Source organism: Gigantopelta aegis, chromosome 6 (assembly GCF_016097555.1).
Source record: "Gigantopelta aegis isolate Gae_Host chromosome 6, Gae_host_genome, whole genome shotgun sequence".
In the NCBI taxonomy this organism is placed as follows: Eukaryota; Metazoa; Mollusca; class Gastropoda; order Neomphalida; family Peltospiridae; genus Gigantopelta; species Gigantopelta aegis.
In genome coordinates this window covers 12,906,831-12,933,643 of record NC_054704.1, presented here as the reverse complement: position 1 = coordinate 12,933,643, position 26,813 = coordinate 12,906,831, and the positions used below count along the sequence as shown (strand labels likewise).

At 39.4% G+C, this 26,813-nt stretch overlaps 1 protein-coding gene across 1 annotated transcript; it reads right to left on the bottom strand.

Annotated features, from left to right (window-relative positions):
• Positions 1 to 47: 47 nt before the first annotated feature.
• Positions 48 to 26,033, bottom strand: LOC121375670. Its single transcript, XM_041503240.1, has 5 exons — positions 25,352 to 26,033; positions 5,050 to 5,229; positions 4,007 to 4,264; positions 2,276 to 2,529; positions 48 to 1,755 (listed from the first exon to the last, which is right to left on the bottom strand). The coding sequence occupies exons 1-5, from the start codon at positions 25,744 to 25,746 to the stop codon at positions 1,037 to 1,039; spliced, it is 1,806 nt and encodes a 601-aa protein (XP_041359174.1). The 5' UTR covers positions 25,747 to 26,033; the 3' UTR covers positions 48 to 1,036.
• Positions 26,034 to 26,813: the final 780 nt, after the last annotated feature.

The following is a 26,813-nucleotide window of genomic DNA, read 5'->3' as shown; positions in this document are numbered from 1 at the left end:
GTCATTTAATAAAAACAGTAATCAAAACTAAACATTACTAGGAGACCTACATTGTTAGATGTTTATTTTAAATGAGCCATGTTAAACATTTTTAAACACATTGCTAATGACAAATTTGGAGATACAAAAGTTAACAACAAAATACATTTAGGAAACAACTGTTTACATCTACATATATATACACTTCCGTAATGTCAAGTTCGATAAATGACAATACATAACAGTTATAACACAGTAAAATGGGTATAAAATGTACTAAATTACAGTTTAATTGTAGGCAACGCTCAGTGCATTTAGTTTGTGCATGTGACCAAGAATAGTTATATATACACACATATATATAAGGTATCGCCACAGGACACAATATATATTGGCATTTATGTTCTCTCTCTCTCTCTTTTTTACTTTGTTTTCCCCGTCGGTGAACCATTTACTTAATAATGTGATATAATTAATGTAATGTATAAATGTTTATATCAATGAGGTATTGGTGCATATTGATAAGCTACTGATAGAGTATAAGAAGTGTTTGCGCAGCTATTGTTTTATGAATTGGATACCCCAATCATGTTATATACGGTCTGTATTAGATTAATTGTAATTAGAAAATGAGAAAAGCCTGTTTATTCTTGTTTTACCACCAACTTATGAGCTACCTTTGTAAATTTATTTCCATGCCTATATCCTATTAAGATTAAAGCACTGTTATAGAGCATAGATTTATTTTAAAAGAAATCCCATCAGATACTTGTTGAGCACAAAATGCTAAAGGCGACACCACACGAGAATAGCCGATTGAGACAATACAAGACAACATCACGATGTCATCATGTGGTGTCGCCATAATGGTGTAACTTATTTGTCTTGAAATCTTCAATTCAAAGTGGGGGTCAGATGGAAAGGTAAATAACGTGGCTTCACCATTCATCTAATTATCATTATCTGTCTATATAATATATTTGAGATGCCCTGTGTTTAGATGTCCGTGGCGTCTTTTAAAAAATGGAGGTCCAGTGTTGTTTCACAGTATAAATGTTTACAACAGAATAGATTGCGCGAAGATACACACCGTCAGTATACTGTACAGAGTTTTTAACTGTTCACTTGCTGATGATGAATTGGTGCAAACTCCTGATATTTTATAACTCACGTCCATATCTACAGGCTTGTCTTTTTGGAAATACGTATCGTTATACATCTCATCGACTGGAAAGATCAGTCCCACAATATCCGAATTGTTTGACTTGACGAACACTATCGTCACTGGTGTGAAAGAATCATCAGACGCCGTCACAAACCACAAAGGACCGTAGTACCAGCCAAAAAACATAGTCTCAGATTTGGGTGAAATGTTGAGAAACCCGTATCTGCCAAATGTGAGACTCAGTTTGTTGCTTCCATTCATGAAGACGTGTATCTCGCCGAATGCCCGATGGAAGTATTTTCCAATGTAATCTTCTGCCGGACGAACAGTTATCGGGACAATGTGGGCGGACTTCACGTGCCGCAGTTCCAGGGAAACAAAAGGACTTTCCCATGGGCCAGGGAAGGTGCAGACAGTTGATTTGTTGAGCCAAGACGTTTCTCCAAGCAGCATGTCTGATGCGTAACTCATGATCGCCGTCAATGCATGACCCTTGTGTTTCGTCTGGGGACCATTTGCAACTGCATATATAGCTATATTTCTGTCTGGAAACATCCACAGTCGTGAAGAATGGGTAATGATTCCCCCCGAATGCCAAATCAGTTTGTATCCTAAGGGTAAAAATAATCAAGTATTAATACTAAGAAAATGTAAGATATGAGATGGGTAAAACGAAAGTACAGACCAACATTAAAACATGTAAAATACTAATTAAAAAAAGTTACATAATATATATTTGTATAGTTGAGTATTTTACTACAAGATTCAACACATAAAATTGGTATTAGAATGTCCCGATAAGGAAAATCAATGCCATTTTAACAGCAAATTAAGAATTATTCATCAATTAAAAACAACAACAAAAACATTAGAATATCGAAAATATATAGCCAACAGATGGTTAATCAGCAAAAGGTCTAGGTACCCTTGCCTGCTACACTCTAACAATGTCAACGATGCTATGTTATTGCTAACACCGAGCTCTGTGATTAAGTCATCAGACGTAAGGCTGGTAAGTACTGCGTTCGCACCCTGATACCGACTCCCATCTTGTGTACATGTTTTATTGTTCAAGTTCCCCTGGAAATGTGTCCCAGTTAGGAGACAATGAATAAAGGAATGACTCCCTACCTCTGTACACTGACGTCATCCAGGCCATGTCGTAAGAAAGCGCCATGTTCACCACCGGATACGTGGGCTTGGCTATGTCTAGGTTTTTGAAAGGTCTGGGCATTCCTGGTTCGTGCAGATCTTGTAAAACCTTTGATTTGAAGATTCTTTTCCCGTCCTCGTCCAGTCCCGAGTTGAGAAGCAACAGAAGCCATTTTGACATGTCGCTCGCTGTGGAGTAGATCGAACCGGCAGGGCCACATGGTCGAACACTACTGATAATTGAAAATAAAGGCATTGATGGTGTTTGTTAACCATTCGGCTTTTGTGAAGACTATATGGATCACAAATTCTAATGTAGAAGCAATTTTGCAATACTACGCATAGATCAAGTTAAGTTGTATTATCAGCCTTTACAATCCTGTTTCTTTATGAAATAACTTTCAACACAAAAGGCATTACAAATAATTTTCGAAAGATATAGCATTATATAGATACAGTTTGCACTGTATTAGATGCTTTATTAGAACACTAAGGTAATCTCTCTTTATATTTTCTTGATTAATGAATACAATTATTTTAAAGTCCATAATCAAGGCTAAAATATCAGACAAAATAGTATACACTCTTAATTATACACTGTTATTATTTTGTATCACTTAATTTTACATTCACTTTTAACATTAATGTTCATTAATTAAATGTGCATTTGTATATGTGTAGAACACTGCGAAATGGCCGGTAATCCAAATACGACTAAACATTCGAATTCGTATCTGTTTTGCTATTTTAATAGAAAGAAAGAAAGAAATGTTTTATTTAACGACGCACTCAACACATTTTATTTACGATTATATGGCGTCAGCCATATGGTTAAGGACCACACAGATTTTGAGAGGAAACCCGCTGTCGCCACTTCATGGGCTACTCTTTACGATTAGCAGCAAAGGATCTTTTATTTGCGCTTTCCACAGACAGGATAGCACAAACCATGGCCTTTGTTGAACCAGTTATGGATCACTAGTCGGTGCAAGTGGTTTACACCTACCCATTGAGCCTTGCGGAGCACTCAATCAGGGTTTGGAGTCGGTATCTGGATTAAAAATTCCATGCCTCGACTGGGATCCGAACCCAGTACCTACCAGCCTGTTGACCGATGGCCCAACCACGACGCCACCGAGGCTGGTCTATTTTAATAGAGACGGTTGCTTCAGCAAGTCTAACTGAATGTAAATTATAACTAAATTAAAATAGTTCGCGTACTGACATGAAGTCACATATCTTAGTGCTCTTTCACATTAGATCCAATTTGGCGCGGGACATGCCTTGCTTGCTACAAAATTTAAAACGCATTATGTCCAGTGGAGGCACCACACGCACCGCACCCAATGTGAATGAAAAGTAAAATTGTGTTTTGTTTAACGACACCGCTAGATCACATCGATCTATTAATCATCGGTTATCGGGTGTTGAACATTAGATAATTTTTGACATCTAGTCTTAGAGAGGAAACCAGCTTCATTTTTCCTTTAGTAGCAAGGAATGTTTACATATGCATCATACCACAGACATGTTAGCATATACCAGTCGTGAGGCACTGACTGGGACGAGAAATAGCCCAAATGGTCCCACTGACAGGGATCGATCGTAGACTGACCACGCATCAAGCAAGCGATTTACCACTGGGCTACGTCCCCCCCCCCACCACCCCCCCACCCCACCCCCACCCCACCCATGTGAACAAGTCCTTACTGTAGTAACATTGGGTCCAGGTTGACGATCTTTCCATTTTTGATGGCGCACGGTAGAGCGAAGTTGGTGAAATCGTGAACCAAGTCGATGAATCCACTCTCCGTCATCTTCAGAGGTTTCAGAATCAGATCGTCCACAACCCTTTCCCACGACTTGCCCGCCATTCTCTCCGCAATGTGACCCGCCAGAGTGTACATGTAGTTGTTGTATAAGAACTTTGTCCGCAGTGGTTCTGTTGGAGTCATGAAGCGAAGACGTCTGGAAAAAACCCACAGTAGTTTTTAAATAAGAAATACAAGCAATGGCGTAGGAAGGTGCCAAAAAGTGGGGGCCCCACACTTTTATATTTACACACTTTTACACTATTATAAAGCAAATATAAAGCAAAATATCCAAAACGTGGGCACATGCCCCCCGTGCCTCCCACCCGCTTCCTACGCCAGTGAGTCTGTTACTAATCACAAATGCAATGGCAGCAGCATTTTAAATGATTCCCGTTTTTCGAGTGTTTCGTCGAAATGTTTTTAAAAATTCAATTGTCGGTTAGTATTAAATGAAATTAAAATTAATCGCTACTGCTAGCGCAAATGTATTTTTGAAAACGTCTGTAGATGGAAAATATTGTGCTATGCACCATACCAAATAATACGATAAACTACATATGCATTTACACATTTATATTATATTGTGTGTATGTAGGAGAGGGCCTAGTAAGGTGGCTAATTTGTGCCCAAACCTTTTGTTTATGCAATAAAATATGTTTTCAATCAATTCGTTTACACATATTTACACATATAATGCATATTATTGTATTTCTGAATATAAACAGTCTTGAAGTTTTGTTGCTGTTCTTGTTGTTGACAGTTGTTGTTGTTGTTGTTGTCGTTGTTACATTTGTACAAACATTTTGAAGAAGATAATTTTTGTGAATTTATTTTTAATTTTTAGGTGTTATTTCTGTTACTATGGCAATCATTAAAACATTGATCGGATTACAACAAAATATAGTTTTTTAGGGTTGGCTTACGATAAATTTATCTCACCTGACTAGTTCCTCCCTGCTAACTGCCAATGGAATTCCAGCCAGCAGCGCCTTGAAATATTGCGGGATTCCAACTCGGTGTGAAAGTAGGTCACGCAGACTCACCTCGTTCGTTCGGGCGTCATCGTTCAACCGGAACGACTTGTCCATTATCTCACGAATAGGCGTGTCGAAGGTGAAACTGAAACATTCCAAATGAATACAGAGCTCTTCACAGCTGAAACATTCCAAATGAATACAGAGCTCTTCACAGTTGAAACATTCCAAATGAATACAGAGCTCTTCACAGGTGAAATAAGTGCTAACATTTGTGAGACTTTAACAAATCTTCAGTTGCGTGGCATGTGCCTTCAACAAGATATATTCGGATGTTTATTATATTTTTAGACTGAGCTATTTTAAATATTTTGAAAGGACACAAAAACACACTCACATACAAAAACGCACACATAAACAGAGACACACTCGCATATACACTCACATACACACACTCACATACACACAGACACAGGTACACACACACACACACACACACACACACACACACACACACACACACTCATACATACATACATACATACAACCACACACATACACTTATACACACATACTAACATTTACACCAACATACATACATTGACTTACACACACACACACACACACACACACACACACACACATATATATATATATATACATACATACATACATACATACATACATACATACATACATAAGCGGGATCGACCGCGTAGATTGTAGGCCCCATGCATATGGTTGAGTTAAAGAACTTCCTTTTTATGGAAGCTTCGATAGCTCAGAGCGTATCGTGGTTAGTCTTGCAATTTGCGGGCGAATCGGTGCCACAGGTTCGAGTCCCAGCAACGGCATGGGACAATTTGTGAGGCCAGAAAGGATTTAATTATCCCCTGCGCCAGTGCGTTAATATCTATGTATGTAATAGTCAACCTTGACATACATACAATATATAGATATTCATACATCAATACATACATACATACACAGAGAAACACAGAAACACACATATAAATGGTTACACCAAAATGCACGTTAATACGCACGAACATACGTGCTCATACGCACATACACATACAATGTGACATAATTACTGATGGTTCAAGACAGCACCAGTAGTACAAGAGATGGATTGTAAAATGTAGGCAATAAAGATCACCAAATGACGTTGAGATCAGGATACAATGAATATTTGTATAACGACATCTTGGTACTGTACATTAAAATAACCCCAGGTCAGGTCAGGTCATAGGTTTTAACGTGTACTTTTAGAACAAGCTGTTGTAGCACACGCCTGTCATGGGCGGAGGTATCGACTTTCGCCGGCTCCTCCGTCCAGGGCAGGAAAGGGTTGGGTGGGTGGGACAGGGTGTCGCCCGCGCTGGTATGTGCAAGGGAGCACAAGCAGCCCGACCAGGGTCGGTAGCGGGCGAGGGTTGGTTTTGGTGCTATTGAATTTGCAAGTGTCCCTTAGGATTAAAGCCAAATAAAAATGTTGCGTAATTTCTTGAAGGTAATTTTGACGCATAATTTAGAACGGTTCATCAAAATTGAAAATGGAGCTAAGTGAATGAATTGACTTACGTGATCGAAAGGTAGCTCCTTGCTGGGACCTTTTGAGGTTGGGAAATAACCCCTGCTATTTGGCGCGTTTATGGTCGTCCGGACATGTGATTAATGTAATGAGTGAAGAATTCCGCTGCCATCATATAGATTATAAACAAACAAATCAAGTGATTCAAAAAATGAAACAAACCCAAATCGCAATCCCACCCATAGATGGTATTTTAGCTACACGCCTACTCCTTCAAGTTAGCTGCTTTATATTAAGCAACTTCTGAGATACCTTAGATAATGCTCATCATATGCAGATTTTAAACAAGGACATACCATTCTGGTAGATAAGTTGCTTAATTAAAAGCTATAATATTTCAGGACCCTTCAAAGAATTCAAACAGTTTTGTGGTAAACATTCAGAGGCCATTTCGCGACATGACCAATCATTGACTGATGCACTACCCTATTCTGTACATGCCGTTGTATCTTTTTTAATCTCAACATTTAAATAAAAACAATGAGATTCATCAGTATTGAAAGGTATTTCAAGATATGTGTTTGCTGCTAGTCAGACGTGATGCATGACGTTTGCGGCAGTCTGCCACGGTGTTTGTTCAGGCATAACACAGTGGGAAAACATGCCCTTTTATTTAATGATTGCCTACCTGCAACTTTATGCGTCTCGTGAACCTATTTTTTACATAATAGAATGCAATGGAAAGCAATCAAAAATACATGTGGGTTTTTATTTTATTGTTTTATAATACATGTATTAGAGTTACTAAAAAATATTTATTCTCTCTCTCTCTCTCTCTCTCTCTCTCTCTCTCTCTCTCTCTCTCTCTCTCTCTCTCTCTCTCTCTCTCTCTCTCTCTCTCTCTCTCATTATATATATTTTTATACATTCCAGTTTAGTATATTAGCTTTCAAAGTGAACTATTTCATATATGTTTTATTTACCTGTTTAATGTTTAATTTATACATTTTTTACTTTAGTGATAACAAAGTAATAAGTTTGTTCATCGAAGGTCATGCACAATAACATTTATTTAAATATTGAACTCTAAGATCTCTGTAACATGGACATACAAGCAGAGAATGATATTCATCCTTTGTATTATGTATGTAACATACTGGACGTAGTCTTTGCTGTCTTATCTTTCTCGATATAAATATTTAGAACACCACATCTAAAATTAAACAGAGAAGTACGATACTTCAGCGTTGAAATATTATCTAAATATACTTCAAAAATATAATCTCGTTTATATTTACAATACCGTGAGAAGGTAGACAACTTTGCTAGATAGTTTTGTAGGTACTGAAATCTAAAACATTGCTTGATAATTTGAGAAGATAAATGTGAAACATCTTCATTGTCCCATGCATCGACAAAACCAAGTTCATATAAAATAGATTTTACATATGGTGCCCAATTCTTGCTATTTCTGCTAGAATTCATTTCATGTCGTAAAGATTTATACATTTTATACAAAATAGAGTTTTGATTACAAATTTCTTTTAGTCAATATATTAGAGTTCTCTTTTTATATAAATCAGAAATAGGTATTCTTTCTAATTCAGCAAAAATAGCAACACCGATGGCTCTAATTTTCGCATTTAAAACAGTTTTACAATACTTAATTTTAATTTATTCTAGGTCTGTAATATTATTAATACAGTAAAACAGGTACAACCATTTTATGAAAAAGAAATATTTTAGTGCTAATGTTCATAGAAACATATATATATATATATATATATATATATATATATATATATATATATATATATATATATATATATATATATATTATTATATAATGAAAAGCAACTTTTAATAGCTTGTTCTGATAATAATTTACATGCAGTCTTCAAGTTTCCAGTATAACTGAATGTAATGCCCAAATAATTAAATGTATGCACAGTGTCTAGTATAGAATCTTTATACTTAAAATTCGCAAACGGATCTTCGCTTCTGAAACACACATATTTTGGTTTTATCTATATTAACTTCTATTTTACATTTATCACAATAACAACTCCAGTTATCAAGAAGTTGTTGCAAATCGAGAAAAGAATTGTGTCGTCAGCATACATTAATAAGAATAATGCAATTTCATCTAATATTTTGAATGGATTAACATCTTGCGACACTTCTTCTTGTATTTCATTTACACATAATACATGTAAATACAATTGGTGATAGAGGTTCCCCTTGTTTCACTTGATGCTAAACATACCTAAGGGGTTTGGTAAATTATGAGTAATCATGACAGTAATCGCTGATTACGAGTAAATTAGCAATGTAATCGATTATGATTGCATGGCATTTTCAAACATTGTAATCGATTACGATTGCGATTACAATCAATTACATTTACTGATTACCCCATATATAGGACATAACGCCCTACAGAGATGACGGGAAGTGGCAGTTCTCCTACAGGCCACGAACGAAGGATATAACGTCCTACAGAGATTACGGGGAGTGGCAGTTCTCCTACAGGCCACAAAAGAAGGATATAACGTCCTTCAGAGATCACGGGGAGTGGCAGTTCTCCTACAGGCCACGAAAGAAGGATATAACGTACTACAGAGATTACGGGGAGTGGCAGTCCTCCTACAGGCCACGAAAGAATGATATAACGTCCTTCAGAGATCACGGGGAGTGGCAGTTCTCCTACAGGCCACGAAAGAAGGATATAACGTCCTACAGAGATCACGGGGAGTGGCAGTTCTCCTACAGGCCACGCAAGAAAGATATATCGTCCAGTAGAGATCTCCTATAAACATGATAGTTATTAATGAAAGCAATCATCGCTTTGCCAAAATACCCTTTAGACTGCTTTGTGCAGAGATACGGTTTTGATGACAATAAACTGTGTTGTTTACAGGGCCGTAGCTAGGATTTTTTGTTGGGGGGTAACTGAGTAGTTAATAGTCTAAAACTCCTTAAACGGTTAAGAAGAGAATTTTATTAATATTTCTTTAATTCTAGCTACGGCCCTGGTTTAAATAATTTTGTTCGGTGATGAAACCGCCAAAGATCAAAAATATTTAACGGCTATGTTTGGTGGTAATTTTACTACTCCCTTGGTCACAGTAAACATCTCGTCTACGACTATAGAAAATACAACTACGTCGTTCATCATTTGAAATTTCTTGGATGAATAACATTTATGTCTTATATTGCAAGAACTATAGCTGTACGTTTTTACAGTGAGATACCGTGCAGCGATTTTGTCGCTCGCATTTGATAGAAAACCCGTGGCTTTCTGCTTGAATGTAATTAATAAGCCCGTGTTTGCCTTTTATTTGTTCCACCGCATGTGAAATTCAACGCAAATCCATGTACAAGAGACATTTTTAAAAGTCTGTTTCTGATAGAACACAGACGTTCCAAGTGATTAACTGATAATACCATTAATCAATACAGATTTGACAAGATCACACACTATTACAGATTATCAATCGATTTTTAATCATCTTAACACCTTAAAGAAAAATAGCACATCATTTCTTTCGATGAAGGACGTTACTAAGTTAAGAGCTTCTGTGGACGCTAGTGAGTTGAGATCTTCTTCTAAAAGATACAACACCTAAGTAAATCCTTGAACAGTGGACCAGTACACTTAAGAGTGCAGGCGAATTACCGTTGAGCAGATTGCAAATACAATTTAACTAAGTGTGTGTACAGAGCATTCGGTTATTACCGTCGTTTCAGGAACGAGGATTCTACAAATGGATTCCTGAAATATTGAGTGTTGATCAACAGAAGGCAAGCCTTAACATTTCAACTTAACTTTTCAAGTCGTTAGACTCAAGCCGATAAGTGTGATGAAACTTGGGTTCATCAGTTTGATCTAAAAACCAAAAGTAAAAGGGTGCAATGTAAAGCACTCTGGCTCAAACCCTCCAAAGAAATTCATTGCTTGTGGGAATGGTTATAGCTCCAGTTTTCTGAGATTTCTTTAGAATTTTAGTGATCTATGAGCTCCAGAAAGGCATCATATAATGAAATGGCCTTAATATGCCAATGACCTAAAAAAGAGAAAAAAAAGAAGAAAAAGGTTGCGACATACTATCAGAAATAAAAGCTGCGGCTAGCATGGCAATGCAATAGCTAACACGGCTTAAATTTATGTACTGCAATCAGGGTGTATCTGACCCCCACCCTCCCCCTAAAAAGTTAAAGTGTCACTTTTTAAAATAATTTCTTTACAAATTTCATGGAAGTGTTCTTTGTAGGGAGGTAGTCCATGTGTCCTTTTACTCCTGGTCCCCCAGCCTACAATTTCTTGGGTCCACCCTTGCTGCAATAACTGAATGAGCCTTCAAGTTGAATCCCAATCTTCTTAATCATTTGACCTCACTTTTATTTATTTCCCAAACTCAAACCAGAGTCGGGGCAAAAAATTATTATGTACAGCATTAACATTGTACCTGCTTTTGAGGATTTGTTAGGGTGTCGGGATAAAAATTTTTTATCACGACGGAATGATTACATGGAAAACCCCAGCTTTGACTAAATGAATTGAGGTACAAGGTGCCATATAAAATAATGTAACTCAAGAAGATAGGCCAAGAGAAATGGCTGTAATAATTACAATTGCACCTGCCCCATCTAAATGCATCCATGCGGAAATGATGGTAATAAGATATGTCGACCCCTATATAGTCCATTCCTTGACGTGGTGAGGGGGCTTGTATGTCTCAGTGACCCAGAGAGCTATGCCAGCAGGAGCTTTGGCTTCTGTTGGGGACACCCAAGCTGGACTGGTCAGTGGGTAGAGGCTAGACTGATATGGACTAAGGGTGAGGTAACCTTAACAGAAACCTCAGTGGCTGAAGTCAGAGGTATTGGACCGCACGGCGCACTCTAATAGACCACAATACCATGCATCAACAGCTATTATGACTACATTTCTCAGATATGTCGTTTCAGACCATCTAAACATGATTTTGTTACTAAATTGTACAGTAAAACCTCCATTACCAAATCTAATTGACCAATCTGATTAAAATTAGGTCTACTGGTCTCACCAGTAGATCTAACAGCATTGCGTGGACTCCCATGTCCAGGTGACATTTCATCTATAAATAACAATTTAAATAACGACCAATTACACTTCGCCTTTTATAACGTTATTCGGGAGCCTACAATTCTAAAAATATCGGTCGAGACTATTTATGCAATAGGCGAACTTGTTGGTCTATTTCATCATTGAACAAACAGGGGAAAAAGTGCAGTAATAAACTCTGTATTGTATACTAATATAAACAGATTTTATAGCTATACCATCACGTTGTTTTTTTCGTCTTGAAACGAATTTTATATAAAATTTTATATTGAAATTAGTTTCCGACATACTTCGTAATTCACCCGAATCCTTTCGTATACCCTCGGAATAATCCCGAATGTTTTCAAATTCTTTTTAAATCACTGGCATGATTTTGCAAGTAAGGTTTTGATTGGTCGCATGAAAGGTGAACTGGACATGGGCTCCAACGGGCTGCTGTTAGATCCACATGTAATAGTGGAGCTAATTTTAATTAGATTGCTAACTGACATGCTCTGTAGATGTACAGGTGTCATATGTCTTCCTTGTGATTAAAATCAATCTAATTAAAATTAGCTCCACTGGTTAATAACTACTATAACTACTGGTAGACCAGTAGAGCTAATTTTAATCAGATTGCATTCGAATGGGCAAATATGAACATGTAGAAGTTCAGAAAATGTCACATTTTATTCCTGGGTTCACTCTTACACTTTAAACTAATTTAACTAAACTGGTACATGTATAAATAAACCAGTTTGAAATGTAAACGTGAACGCGAAGTTTACACTATACCGGTGCAGCTAAAACTGGCGTAACTAAAACAGTTTAATCTGTAAATGTGAACGCAAACTGTTTTAGTTAAACTAGTATAAGATGGAAGTGACAGTAACGTCTTAGTGGAATAAGCAGTAAGTGCGTTAGAAACGGTCTAATATATGTGCGGGTAACTATACATCCGCCCTATGCCAGTATAGGCATTGCGTGTGTGAACGCTCGTCATTTCCAACCAAACGTGTTTTAGCTAAACCAGTTTAAGTTGTGTAAGTCTGAACACAGTTTATGATGAAAAAAAGATATGTTTTATTTAACGACGCACTCATTCTATTTACGGTTATATGGCGTCAGACATATGGTTAAGGACCACACATATATTGAGAGAGGAAACCCGCTGTCGCCACATAATGGGCTACTCTTTTCGATTAGCAGCAAGGGATCTTTTATATGCATCATCACACAGACAGGGTAGTACATACCACGGCCTTTGATATACCAGCCGTGGTACACTGGCTGGTGCATTTTTATGATGGAAATCACGATCTTGTAAAAATATTCCTTTAACTCTATTTTGTGCAAAGATACGAATTGTGATTACAGTAACAGTTTTGGTTTTCAGATTATTTTCATTAATTGCATATAATCCGAAGAGTATGGTATAATTCACTATTCCATCGAAAAGGCATGAGCTTTTATGGCAACTGTTTCAAATCATATAGCAGAACAAAAACTATCATGCATATTTCTTAAAGATGCTGATCCCTTTTAGTAGGTAGTGTAAAATATTTCGTCTGTTACACATATACTGTTCAAAATAAGTAGGGGATATTCCATTTCAAATATCAATAATTATACAATGACATGAGATATAAAACTCAAAATTAGTGCACGATGTGCGTTAATGTTCCCACTCAAAGACCATGATAAAACGCACCTATTGTTTTGATCGTGAAGCACGTAATGTGATGTTGCACGTGCGATGGGTGCGATTTAAAAACCAGAAATGTGGATGATCGTCCGCGTTAAAGACGGCCAAGGGCCACAACTCCGAATCAGAACTGCTTCGTTAGGACTTTCACGTTGAGGAATCGAGGTCAATCAGCTAATCAAATTGCAAAAGAACTCCGTTTTACAACTGGCGTTACAGTGTCTGGTCAGACTATTCGTAACAGGCTGTATAGAAGTAACAACCACGCATGTCGACCCTACGTTACCCCACATTTCACTGCGAGTCATATTGGTGTACAAATCGTAGAGATTGGGCTAAAAGGTGTTGGGCTCAGGTAATGTTTTCAGACGAGTCCAGATTCACACTAAACTTCCATAATCGACGCCAACCGATTTATATACATATCTGTTATATTGTTATATTTGAATGTCCCCTACTTATTTTGAACAATATATTTTCATCGTTAACGTCCACATTGCATACTACGTATTGCTATATTATCTTCATTTTTTTCTTTTTTTAGCAAATGCAATATGTATCTGGTCGTTCTGGTATTTGAATTAATTACAAATACTTTTTTTTTTTTCTCTCTTTTTTTTTCTCTTTTTCTTGAAGCAAAATTTTTCGTACTTCTTAACTAAGCATCGATTAAAACCACAACCAAAGGTGTCAGCGTATTAGCTTCGGTGGATCAGTTGGAGTTGTATCACTTTATCCCAGGTCGTAAAGTGTGTGTTCCTGTCTATAGGAAAGTGTATAATCATATAAAATACCCCTTGATGTTATTCTGTAGGAGTAATCTGTCCGGCGGCAACGGGTTCCTTCCGTCAAGGTCTGGACAACGTGTGGAAATAACCATTATATATCCGCTGAGGTTGACATTTGTGTTTGCCGCAGTTTCATTTATGAGCCATAAAAATAGTTCCAACTAAATGATTATTATGTTATTCAAATATGTATTTGCAAACACATACATAGGCCTTTAAATAGCGAATAGGCATATTGCTATCTCGTGCAAGTTCCGCATTATGTTCCTAACCTCAACCGTAAAGGAAATATTAGATTACATCGCTTTAATATGTATCTTTAAAGATCAGAGGTCACGAAATTCTCAGAAACTTTACAATAACTGACGTCAGTAGGTCGATGTTGCTATGATACAAAAACACATAAAAGTTAAAGCACTCCTGGGACGAGTTCAGCTAGACCGAGTAGAAAAACGTCCGCTAGACTGATTTATGCGCTTCATGGTAAACCAAATGGTCACGTCGGGAACCAATCAAATAGTTCGCGAACGTTAACGAAACGTTTACCGTCTGAACTTGGAGCTAGTGTCGGGCTCTGTGATGTATTTTAACGATGACGCTCATTGGGGCGATATTGTGACGTAACAAAGATGGGTAAGCTACGCCGTTGACCTCTCTTTTGAAAAGGTCAACCAACTATAGTACTTGATATACCATTAAGTTACCATTAATAGATAGACTGATATAGTTTAGATGCGTTCTGTTGACACGGTATCAAATTTCTGACTTGTGTTTTGTTATTGGGTATTTTCACCTATGTTAAACGTGTTTAATGGGTTACTATGACGCAGGTTGAGATGTATAGATGCGGGGTAAAGTAATAAATAATTTGTATTCACCTTGTTTAACACAGGTAATATATCTCACCTTTTATCTCTCTATATTTATATCTTTTAAAAAACATCTGTATGAAACTACTTGAATTTGTTTACAACAAAAATACTTTATTATCTTTTCTTTTTGTTTGTTGGTTAAGCGCTTGCCTGAGGTGCTTGCGTCGCAGGATCGAACCATCTCAGTGAATCCGTTCAACTGATTGGGTTTTTCTCGTTCCAATCAGGGCACCACAACTGGTCAAAGGCCGTGGTATGTGCTTTCTTGTCTGTGGGTTAGTGATATAAAAGATCCCTCGCTGCATTAGGGAAATGTAGCGTGTTTCCTTTGACTACGAGTCAAAATTACTAAATGTTCGACATCCAATAGCCGATTTATTAGTTAATGGTGTGTGCGTATGTACGTTTGTGTGTTCGTGTACGCGCGTTCTCACACACAATGACACCAATGAAACACTACTATATTTTTTAAAGCTTTATAGACCTACACTATATTATATTTCAACAACGAAAAAAAGATTCTCTTCTGCAATGTTACCTTACTAGCACATACCACGGCCTTTGATACACCAGTAGTCTTAAAGAGAAAACCCGCTACATGTTTCCATTAGTAGCAAGGGATATTTTATATGTACCATCCCACAGACAGGGTAGCACATACCACGGCATTTGATATACCAGTCGTGCTGCACTAGCTAGGACGAGAAATAACCCAATGGGCCGGGGATCGATCCTATATCGACCGCACATCTACCGTGCGCTCCGGACGAAACGTTTGGCACCCGGCACTATTCAGGCACAATAGTACTTAGTACACTGGTAGTACACTGGTAGTATTTCAAATCAGCCTGTCGTGGCACATCCGGCGGGAAATTCGGAATGTGTGCCCACGACAGACGTGCTTGAACCTGGGCAGGATTTAGTCGGTTAAGTGCTCGCCTAAGGTGCTTGCGCCGCAGGTTCGAACCACCTCGGTGGATCCACTCAGCTGATTGGGTTTTTTCTCATTCCAACCAGTACACCACAACTGGTCAAAGGCCGTGGTATATGCTTTCCTGTCTGTGGTAAAGTGTATATAAAAATCCCTTGCTGCATTAGGAAAAATGTAACGGGTTTCCTCTGATGACGACGTATCAGAATTACCAAATGTTTGACATCCAATAGCAGATGATTAATTAATCAATGTGCTCTAGTGGTGTTGTTAAACAAAACAAACTTTAACTTTTTCAGTCAATGTAAGTACCTGCCAAATCAAATTACTGTGAATATGACTTTACTAGCCAGAGGGGCGGGACGTAGCCCAGTGGTAAAGCGTTCGCTTGATGCGCGGTCGGTGTGGGATCGATCCCCGTCGGTGGGCCCATTGGGATAGTTCTCGTTCCAGCCAGTGCACCACAACTGGTATATCAACGGCCATAGTATGTGCTATCCTGTTTGTGGGAAAGTGCATATAAAATATCCTTTGCTGCATTAGGTAGATGTAGTGGGTTTTCTCTGATATTACCAAATTACCAAATGTTTGACATCCAATAGCCGATGATTGATTAATCAGTGTGCTCTAGTGGTGTCTTTAAACAAAACAAACTTCTTTACTAGCCAGTTGGAAAGCATTGGCATAGGTTGGATTTTAAATTGGCGGGAAACCCACATTTGGTCGTATTATTAGGTGACATGCAAATGCATCGTGGTGGTGGGGATGGTGTAATTGGTTGGGCTATGCCTCACCACCACCCCCAGATACGTCTGTGGTAAAAACAGTACTTTATAGCAATAAGTTGGAACAGTGGCAGGCATGGTAGTAATAAACACTGTATTTAAAGTTGGGAGTACTTCACTGAACTTTGACCGAGTGAGGTGGTATTTGGACCTGTGCTACCTATATAAGTCATCCATGTTGTGATCGTTACATGGAAAACGTGTTGCCAATAGGTTTGACTACAACACCGTGAAGAACAACTGTTATTTAAGAACAATAATGTTGTTATGACGTCTATCAGCATGTGTATTTTCTGCTCAGAAAACAAAAATAGTAATACGAAAACGTCTCGGAACAAACTAGCTTATAAATAAACGCATGGTAAATGCAGAATGCATGCGAACAGAAGGGATAGCGAATTATACACGGAACAAATGATTTGTTTTTACAAGCGGTAATGTTAACAGAAAAGACTATTAAACCAGAAAAGATTACTAAAATATCTGTAAAAAGACGAAAACGGCACAAGATGTGAAAGATCACATGGCATCTGTGTTCAGAGGTCTGTGATGCTAATTTTACTGTAAGCCGACTGACAAGTAAGCCAAGTCGTACAGTTGTATGTTTTACCGCCAGTGGGGTGAACTAGTTTATTGTATAGGGTATACACCATTGTCACAGAACTTCATTACAGGCCCGTATAGTGGACCAGCCAAATATGGAAAAGGCCTGTAGAAATTTTTTTAACGGCATCGTTTGTTAATAGTAGACATCCATGTGGAATCAATCATTCATAGGATGACAAAAATGATGTGGGTGGATGTCATTGTCAATTTTGAGTTTCAAGGTCATTTTCAACGTCATAAAGGTCACCAAGGTCAGAAATGGTGTTTTCGCAGGTTTATTTGTCTAAGTAGTTTATAATTGCAGCAGAAGCATGATAATTGGCACAAAAAACTAGTTTTGAGGCATTGTTCAAATCCAATAAGTGAACATTTAAAAATCCAAGATGGCGGCCACTTTTTCAAAGATGGCGGCCATTTTTCAAAGATGGCGGCCATTTTCCCCCAAATGTCGGTTAATTTGGTACTTTTTGACATAACTTTGCATATAATCATTGATTTGAGTGACCTTGGTGTCTATTTGTATATTTTCAAGCATGCTTAAGCCATTTATGCTATCATAAATCCTCTCCAATGGAATATTACTTTAGTTTTAGCCATTTTAAACATAATCCTGAAGATGGCGGTCATTATGTGTACGAGTACATGTAGATCTGGCCACACATCACCGACACACACCCTGCTCCGCACAGTGTTTTCAATCTAAACTACCATCAACAATACTCATAGGCCACGTGTCGGTGATGTTTTGTATATTCTACATATACACATACATATACATGTTTCAATTGCTGAACATATGTATTATTTGAAGCCTACCAACCTGTTGGTATGTGGGTATGTGTTATTAACTCAAAACAATCCTTATCTTTTCAGAGTTGAAGAACTAACCATGGATCCCGTGTCCATCATCAAACGTAAGAGACCGCAGACAGACTCGGATACGTCATGTTGTTTCTTCTGTCGCAGCAAAACAGGCGACCTCCGCACAGCATCAGCAGCTGGAAAGGCCAGGATAAGGACTGTTGGTCATCATCGCAGAGCACTTTGTGATACTTCATTCCTGGACATTCAAGAAGACTTCGCACCCTTACAGAAGAGGACATGAATGCACAGGACATAAAATGGCACACGGGGTGCTTTTCTACCTTTACTTCTGAAACCATGCTAGAGAGACTGAGAAAGCAACAGCACGTATCACCTGAGGCATCGACCAGTGGGAATGCACTGTATCATGCTCAGGTCTACTTTCAGGAACTACAAGACGCAATTCACAATCAGCAATTGACTGGTCGCTCTGCATGTTCTGCCAAGTTCAGAGCAAAAGAAAGGTTCACAGAGTAGAAACATTTGAAAAGTCTAAAGACATAATCAAACGTGCCCAAACAGATCCACAGATAACTACGCGGCTTTCTGGAATCAGTGACCTGATTGCAGTTGAAGGTTGCTACTACCTCCCATGCCTGATAACATTTGAAAGACGAACAGACAGGCAGAAAAGAGGGGATCCACAGACTGAGACAGACGTCGATGGGTGCATGATGACAGTGTGCAGAGACCTACTTGTAGGACTGTCCCGTGGTCATGTGTATGACATGGGGGACGTATGGGACAGGTACGAGGCACTGTGCAATGAAATGGGTACACCCGCGCCAAAGAAATACCAGTCTAGGAGAGCAACCTTCTATGAAGAGATTCAACGGTTTGTTGGTCCAAAGGCCAGCTATGTACGACCTCTTTCCAAAAGACCACCACTCATGTACCCTGGTGAACAATCTGACTTCAACATCTCCAAAACCCTAACAAAGTCTCAGCAACATGGAATGTCCTCATCTTTCTCAACAGATTCAAAATCAACTGACGTTCTGGTGTTTGCACAGGGTAACATCTTCCACGAAATGGTACATGTGGCTATGAGGGTTCGACAACACCTGCTTGATACACCAGGACACACAAGTACATGGCATGGACTTGATCAGCACATGTTGACCAGGTGGTTCCAAATAGCCTGTATCTGTTTCTGAGGTTGCTCTTTGGAGGAATAACTGTAGTGGAGGAAGGGATCGAAGAAGACCCCAGTATCAAGCACACTGTATGCAGTATTGCTCAGGACATTGTGTATGCGGTGTCAAACAAACGAAAGCTCACACCAAAGCATGTTGGATTAGGTCTTGCATTCCACCAAGCTACTCGTTCCGAAGCTCTTTTAGACCTATTCCATGCAGCCAACCACACAATCGGCATCGATACTGTGCGCAGAATCGACACGTCCATAGCACAGAATATTATTGACAGATTTGTTGAGAATGGCAATGTCTATGTCCCAGACACCCTGGTCAGAGAACGAATGATCCACTGCTCTTGTGACAACATAGACGTTCTGGAAGCAACCCTGGATGGAAAGAACACCTTCCACTGTACACAGATGATGGTCTGGCAAAGGGGTCCAACTGCACAACAACCTTATGTAGCGGGAAAGCGCATACTGCGACCCAGAACAATCAAGCCAGATGCTTTACAGGCATTCCAACAATTAGACCCAGCTGTTCTGCCATCAGGTCAGAGACCACTACCCTGCTTTGGTGGTGACAAGAAGATTGAGAAAAGTGGTTTACCAACAGTGGTGACACAAGACAGAAGGTACGTGCCAAAGATATGGCCTGGGTTATTTCACGTATACATGATGAGGATAAGTCAGTTCCTTCCTGGTGAGCAATGAACGAAGCCACCAGTGTCATTGACCCGCCTGTAACAACCGCAGGGATGCTGCCAATTCTCCAGGCACCAGCAGATGACAATGATACACTCACAACAGTAATAAACCGCTTTATGGCCATTTCACACCACATGGGCCAGAAGCACACAATCATTACTGCTGACCAACCACTGTACAGCAGGGGCAAGGAATTGGTGTGGGCAAATCCCAAGTTTGAGAATGTCATATTTCTCATGGGAGGACTCCACATCTGCTTCAACTTCCTCAAAAGCATTGGCCAACACATGGACAGTGCAGGACTGGATGATCTATGGACTGAGGCAGGTGTATATGCAGCCAACACCACCGAGACCATGCTGGATGGCAAGGCCTACTACCGTGCTGTCAGAGGACATCAACTTACATACGAAGCTCTCTGGCACCTCAAGTGGCCAATGTTTAAGTCATGGCTGGCTGAACATGGCCATGAACATGATATTGCAGTTGAAGAGTTCGCAAAAAGTGTAGGTCAGGTGTTCAAGAAGCACAAAAACGCTGACCATACAGGAAACCTCTGCACTGCAATCGACCAACTGTCAAATGCAATTCGTAATGAAGAGGTACAGTCCCTCATGGAGAAGTTTAACCAGGTGCACTCTGACAATCTGAGATGTTGCCTCCAACCAGAGATGCCCTGGAACTTCACGTAATACGTGCCAACTACCAGGCTAAGATCTGGTTGCAAGCAAATAAAGAACACAGATGTTCCACACCCAGTAGCCACCACGGCCTGGAAGAAGGACGCAGAGTCTCTGACAGCAGTCTGGACAAGACTCCCCCCTATCCCAGATGCCTGCTTGGAACTGGTGACATGCGGCTGCAAGTCCAAGTGCAAGACTGCCCGATGTTCCTGCTTCACGAAGAACATGCAGTGCACTGCAGCATGTGGATGTGATATAGTCGGTTGCTGCAACCCAGCTGGACAACAGACATCATTATACTTTGCCTTGTTATATGTGCATAGACAATTGTGTTAAAATAGCTTCAAATATGATAATTATATATGTAAGAGGACTAAAAAGAGCATAAATGGTTTCATCATACGCAAAAACATACAAATGGACACCAACATCGCTCAAAGTTAGCGAATCTTCAAAGTTATGTTCAAAGGTGCAAAAATGGCTGCTATCTTAGAAAGTGTGGCCGCCATCTTGGATTTTCAAATGTTCACTTATATGGATTTGAAGAATGACTAAAAACTATTTTTGTGTGCCAATTATCATGCTTTTGTTGCCATTTTTGACCTTGGTGACCTTTATGACCTTGAAAATGACCTTAAAACTTAAAACTGACAATGACATCCACCCACATCATTTTTGTCAGCCTATGAATGATTGATTCCACATGGATGTCTGCTATTAACAAACAATGCCGTTAAAAAAAAAAATTGAGTTGTTGTTGTTGTTGTTGTGGGGGGTTTTGTGGGGGGGGGGGGGGGGGGTTTTGGGGGGGGGGGGGGGAGAGAGAAGCACAATATCTACTTTGTAAGCCGACTGACAAGTAAGCCAAGTCGTAGTTGTATGTTTTATCGCCAATGGGGTGAACTAGTTTATTATACACCGTTGTCATAGAACTTTATTACGACATGACCGGCCTCGGTGGCGTCGTGGTTAGGCCATCGGTCTACAGGCTGGTAGGTACTGGGTTCGGATCCCAGTCGAGGCATGGGGTTTTTAATCCAGATACCGACTCCAAACCCTGAGTGAGTGCTCCGCAAGGCATGGTGGGTAGGTGTAAACCACTTGCACCGACCAGTGATCCATAACTGGTTCAACAAAGGCCATGCTGTGTGCTATCCTGCCTGTGGGAAGCGCAAATAAAAGATCCCTTGCTGCTAATCGGAAAGAATAGCCCATGTAATGGCGACAGCGGGTTTCCTTTCAAAATCTGTATGGTCCTTAACTATATGTCTGACGCCATATAACCGTAAATAAAATGTGATGAGTGCATCGTTAAATAAAACATTTCTTTCTTTCTTTTTATTACGACATCTACGATGGTGGGGGTGGGGGGAGCACAATATCTACTTTGTAAGCTGACTGGCATATAAGCTGAATTGTATGTTTTACCGCCAATGGGGTGAACTAGTTTATTGTACAGGGTATACACCATAGTCATAGAACTTAATTGTAGGAACAACATCTGGAATTTGGGGTAGGGAGGAGGGCACAAACTATAATGAAGGGGATACAGTCTCTAGCGGAGGAGGGTAAAAGCCAGATTTTAAAGTTTTTAATTAGAGTAAGACAAGAACAATACATTTACATCCACGATTTGCCCCCCAACCCCTCCCCCCCCCCCCCCCGATTCCTACGGGCCTGTATTAGTAGTCGGGGACTTTGTCAGTTATGATACTTTATCAATGTAAATGTTAGTTTTGTTTAACGACACCACTAGAGCACACTGATTAATTAAACATTGGCTAGTGGATGGCACTTAGTCTTCAGAGGAAACCCGCTATATTTTTCCGTTAGCAGCAAGGGATCTCTTATACGCACTTTCTCACAGACAATGCACTGGTTGGAACGAGAGAAAAAACGAATCAACTGAATGGATCCACCGAGGTTTGTTCGGTCCTGCAACGCAAATACATCAGACGACACTCAACCGACTGAGCTAAATCCCGCCTCTTTATCATTGCGGCGAGGGACACTAATATTGCGAAAGCCTCTCATAAATCATGCCCAGTGTCCATTCTTGAAGTAATTAGGGGCAGTAAACAAAGAAAATATCGCATTTCATTTCAACTTATTTTTGTGCTTATGTCCAATTAAGGTTTAGCACGCTGTCCTGGGCACACACCTCAGCTATCTAGGCTGTCTGTCTATGACAGTAGGTTAGTTGTTAGCTGGTTAGTGAGAGAGAAGAGGGTGTAGTGGCCTTACACCTACCCACTGAGCCCTTAAGAACTCGCTCTGGGTTGGAGCTGGTACCGGGCTGCGAATCCTGTACCTGTCAGCCTGTAGTCCGATGGCTTAACCACTGCACTACCGAGGCCGGTCAACATGTCACAGTGTTCTCCAACTAGAAAAAGGGCACCTTTAAGGTTACACACCACCATTAATTACTCCATGCAGTTCAATACAATTTCTATGTCAGTCAGGGCTTCTAGAATTTTATAAAAATCCACTCGTCATGGGATCAGTGATTTTTAAAATGTACTAGCCATGATTAAAAATTCACTAGCCCTACTTTAAATAAATACAATTTTACTAATAGTAATAATCAGATGTCACCTAAAAAGGGATATAGAGCTTAAAAATCCTTAGATTGGGGAGTAAAAAGAGGGGGCAGGATATTTATATTTACAAAATATGTAACTGCAGCATGTGACAAGGTTTTTTTTTCCCACTAGCCGTCGGGCTAGTTGTAGTAGATATTTACTAGCCCAACACTAAATATTACTAGCCATGGGAGTGGGGCTACCATAATCTAGAAGCCCTGAATGTCAGAATATATTCTGTCAAAAATACAACACTATCGAGAGGGCAATGTGACTACTAATTTTAGAGAGTGCTTTCAACTGACATGTACCGAGTAACAAATCAACATAGGTCGACCACGAAATTTTTCAATTAATGACCCCTATGCCCGACCACCGTCTCGTGTTGCTGTTATACAAGTGGCACCATACCACTTGCACAGTTGTTATCAGTTAGTACTACATATAACAAGTTACTTCAAACTAATGAGTTATTTAAATACTACAGAGGTGAACGTACGTGTAATCATCAAAGCAAGATTTCAAAAAGCATATCAGAACTTTGTAGTTTTTTTGTTTATGAGGAACTACATGTTGTTTATTTAGTAAAGACACGACAAATGGTGGTGCGTAGCTTTAACTAAACAAGACATTTTTTTTGCATTTTTCTAGGGGAGGTATCTGTCTCTCCTACCCGTTCTAGGTATGACAGTGAGTGGTTGGAATGTCTCCTAATGATTGGGATGTAAATCTAATCAAAACCAACATGACCTAGATTATCTTTGATTTGACCAATCAAAACACTATGGGAATAAATTGGCTAGTGGCTTAATGAAGTAAGACTGTTCATGATGAAAGGTCACGTGAACACGCAAGAACGTTGACCCCTTCCCCGCCCCCCCCCCCCCCAACATTCCCAAACATACGTACCCATAATTACATAAACAATATGCATGCACAGACGGTACACACAGACAGACAAAGTGACAGTCAGATAGATAGACAGACGGACAAACAGAGATAGAGAGATATATCCGGGCTTGTGTAATACGGTAATACGGTATGTATGTATGTATGCATGTATGTGTGTGTAGGCGTGCGTATGGGTGCGTGCGTGTGTTTTGTATGTTTCTATGTGGCTGTTTGTTTGCCTCTTTCTCTCTATCGTTGTGTGTATGTCCCTGTGTGTGTGTGTGTGTGTGTGTGTGTGTGTGTGTGTGTGTGTCCCTGTGTGTGTGTGTGTGTGTGTGTGTGAGAGAGAGAGAGAGAGAGAGAGAGAGAGAGAGAGAGAGAGAGAGAGAGAGAGAGAATATATATGAAATATACCTGAAGTCTACTGTACTATAAACTGTTTGATCAATAATAATACCATGACAACATATGTAGGTGAGTACATCAAAGTCGTCTGCTAAAGTGAATAGTTATTGACCACGCGATAATACAATAATATTTATTGTATGCAACGATTACCTGCTTAAGGGCATTGTTTAGCTACTAACGATAAATTTCTAGAATGTCAGTGCAAATAGCCAGGACAACTGAAGTGATGAGCGTAAGACATTGAAAATGGGCGGGGAACGAGAGAAAATTTTATCTTTGGATAGTTTCAAATGCGTTCTCTCTCTCTCTCTCTCTCTCTCTCTCTCTCTCTCTCTCTCTCTCTCTCTCTCTCTCTCTCTCTCTCTCTCTCTCTCTCTCTCCAATCTGTATTTTTTTAAAACACAGTCGATTAATTTGACTACCGACAGGAAAAGCTTTCAAACTGATAAATAACTGCAACAAAAGAACAAAATCAGATAACCTATAATGAAGTGTATTATTATGAGAATTGATTTGCAATGTTACTTATATATATATATATATATATATATATATATATATATATATATATATATATATATATATGTACATACATCTGATGGAGTGTCATGGAATACGTAGCTCGTACTATGTAGTGGTTTTTGTTTGTTTTATTTGTTTGTTTTTGTTTATTTAATTGTACTCACTTTTCTCTCTCGTTGACAAGTTTAGACAGAACTGTCGCTGTGAAAGCTTTGGTAAGAGATCCAATACAAAACTTTGTCCTTGCGTTGGCTTTTATTTTATTTTCCGGATCAGAGTATCCCAACGATTTCGCCATCAAAACTTTATTATCCTTAACTAGTGTTAACGAAACTGCGGGTACATTACGACATTTTAACACCTCTTCGACGATATCTTGAAACATTTTCAAATCCGAATCAGTAGCTCCTTGACATTGGTCTTGAAATATCGTGAAAAAGAGATAAACAATAAAGAATATCCACTTGTGAAGAGATTGGATCTTGCTGCGAGTTCCACACCTGGGTCGCCTTTTACCGCAGACGATGGATTTGCAAAAGCAGACGACACTGTCCGACATCTTGTTTTACACCCGACACTTGACGACTAACCGCCGACAGTCATCCGTGCTGTTCTCACTGGAGACCCTGAGTGTTTAACCAACTCTCTGTAAGCTTCAACAATGATGTACGAGGCGCTCAGCAAAGAGCCCATTCAACCCGTTCATCCTTAACGCTATTAAAGCCGCGTGAGCTCACACTTGTAATTCACTGAAACCGAAAACCTAGAACATAGCCCACCTGCAGTATCCCAGTTCGATAATTTCCCCGTATTGATCTGTTTATACGTGTCATCCAATATCTGTTGTTCCGCAGTGTGTTAGTATATAGCTGACTGACGCCATGTATTGAATAAAAACCTAATCACTGGCACGTGGAACCGTTGTGTCTGGCTTCCACAGAGATCAGCAAGGCCTTTGTGACACCCGAATACGAGAGTGTGAATGGAATAGAAGGAGCTGTCGTTTATTGCGCGCAAATCCATCACACTGCCATTAAATGCCGATGGTTTCTTGCAGAGCTGATTCTGTCAGTGCCTTTTCAGTGAGAGTGAGCCAAATTAATGCCATTTGTAACTTCCCGTTGCCAAACTGATGAACGCTGGGCTGCTCGCCAGTGGAGGAATTATGGTTCAAATCACTGGCGTACACTGTGTGTGGCACAGCAGAAAATTGTAAAGTGGTACCTGTATTGCAAAAATTCACTAAGTGTACGTGTACGCTGACAAGTGTAAGCCTCATTGCACAGCTGTCTAATCAAAGAAGAACAGAATAGATTCTGTTCTCCGTTTGTCCACTTTGGGACAACACACAAAAGCATCACCTCTGAAGAGCATACTTGGTGATTTCTGTCTACGATGAAGCTATCAAGTAGCATAATTGTTGTGGGTTGAGGTTGTCGATAATAATATTTAAATGTCAACTGTTTTAATAATTTTAACAAATACTTTGTTAGACAGTTCAGTAAGGTATCCATAAATCTGTTATGCTAGGTTCCTACTGTCAACTTTAAAGACGAAGTTGACCAACTCGACTGTTGCGGTGTAACTTCCCCATCTCCCGACTTACGGCGGGTGCGCTCAGATTAA

Excerpts from the sequence above, each read along its gene's own strand:
- LOC121375670 (XM_041503240.1), bottom strand. The coding sequence starts at position 25,746 with ATGTCGGACAGTGTCGTCTGCTTTTGCAAATCCATCGTCTGCGGTAAA. Across the intron at positions 4,265-5,049 it reads AGCAGGGAGGAACTAGTCAG|ACGTCTTCGCTTCATGACTC; the intron begins GTGAGATAAATT and ends GGTTTTTTCCAG. Across the intron at positions 2,530-4,006 it reads CTGGACCCAATGTTACTACA|TAGTGTTCGACCATGTGGCC; the intron begins GTAAGGACTTGT and ends TTCAATTATCAG.